General features: G+C 36.6%; 1 protein-coding gene across 1 annotated transcript; it reads left to right on the top strand.

The window, feature by feature from the left end:
• Positions 1–498: 498 nt before the first annotated feature.
• Positions 499–1,320, top strand: LOC149171009 (uncharacterized). Its single transcript, XM_089427408.1, has one exon. The coding sequence runs from the start codon at positions 528–530 to the stop codon at positions 1,272–1,274; it is 747 nt and encodes a 248-aa protein (XP_089283534.1). The 5' UTR covers positions 499–527; the 3' UTR covers positions 1,275–1,320.
• The last annotated feature ends 350 nt before the right edge of the window (positions 1,321–1,670 follow it).

Raw genomic sequence — 1,670 nt, 5'->3', positions numbered from 1 at the left:
AGTTATGGAAGCCTATCTTGTGTGTTCCTTGTTGGTGTGTTTATTATGTTCCTTGAGGTTAATATCGCTTATCGTTTATAGGAAAGGTTCGTTTTATGGGAAAGGTAATTGAGATGTTTGGATGATCAAATCTTGTACAACAATAAAGAGGGTATATACTTTGGATAGGAGATACTTGTAACTTGAGTAGCATCAGAGCGGCTGAGGCCCGATAATAAAGTTTTTCGGGTAACTTGGCTGCCTACCTCCGGAATGTGATTTTACTGCGAAGTGTCTTTACGTAAGTCCTACGAAACCTTTTTTATTGAACGAAGCGAAGGAAAAAATATTTAAACAAAAAACTATCGAGTCTGTTACGTAGCTTTCACCTCATGTGAGATCTGAATATATTGTCATCAATCAACGGTATCCACCTCTAAATATTCTAATCAATCAACTCACCTTTCAACGATAAAAATATCGGAGAAGAAGGATAGATATAAGCAGGTCATTCTGTCATGTTTTAATCACTGCTTTTCTTTGCAGTGATGGCGGCCTCTTCACAAGTTTGTCATAATAAGAGAGCAGGAGATGAGTATTTGAATGGTGGAATAGCTTTGCCAGATGCGAAAAAAATCAAAAGTGGACGGTTGGCCCATGATAGTAATCTCATGGACTTGCTGGAGAAGATCGATAATATGGATGCTAATTCTAAAGAAACTCATGCCGTGATTCAGCTCCAGGACGAGAGGTTGAACGGGGTTATGAAATTTGCTGAAGATGAACGCGGATTGATCGGGCCAGCCGCTGTGATTGACGAGAGGGGCGGTGTTGAGTTGGGTTCAATGCAACACGGTGAATTAAGTGACAGTTATTCTGAAGCGATGTCGGTTTCTGATACACTAGGAGATATTCATTCAGAAGGAAATTTCACATACTACGTGAATGTTGTAGCAGAGCTCGGTTTCTTTCTGTACAATACCGCTGGCGAACTTGGCGTCACCTTGAACCTTTTCGATGTCGATTCAACAGCCAATATGTATTCGGATACCGTGTATGATTATGCTGAGACTCCCATAGATTCCTATGGGTCTCTGTGGGAGGATGATATTTGGCAGTTGAATGAAACTAGATTATTTCAAAATGGTTTTGAACGGCCCTGGCCAGAAGAATTTGGAAATAGTAGAGTGGAGTTCCATGACATTTGGAATGATTTTAATCAGACAAATCCAGACAGCTGTTTTCCACTGCGAAGGAAGCCCTGTGATTTCATATCATGGAGAGAATTTGCCTAAAACATGATACAATTGAAGCTTTATTCAGAGGTATTTTCTGCGAACTATATTAGCTGTATCGTGTAACAAAGCACTCAAAATATAGATTTAAAGTGGAATGCCCACTGGGAGGTCATCTTTTACCTGAAGTTCTAAATTTATTTATTTTATGTTATTTAGCCATTTATATATGTTTGCAAACTTTGATGGGTGAACATTTTATCAAAATGAATTAAATCCCATGCTTATTGCGCATCCAGTTGTATTTTTGGTTCCGTTATTTTTACTTGATTTTAACTATTTTATAAATTATTTTTTATTATAAAAAATAAATTGTTTTTTCATCAACATTGTTAATAAATAAATTTAAAATTGCATGGATTAAATTGTTATTTTAATATAATTAGATTAACGATT

Source organism: Pinus tabuliformis, chromosome 4_2 (genome assembly GCF_031772625.1).
Source record: "Pinus tabuliformis cultivar Carrire ecotype Pingquan chromosome 4_2, CPIR1, whole genome shotgun sequence".
Lineage (NCBI taxonomy): Eukaryota > Viridiplantae > Streptophyta > Pinopsida > Pinales > Pinaceae > Pinus > Pinus tabuliformis.
This window is presented reverse-complemented; position numbering and strand designations above follow the sequence as displayed.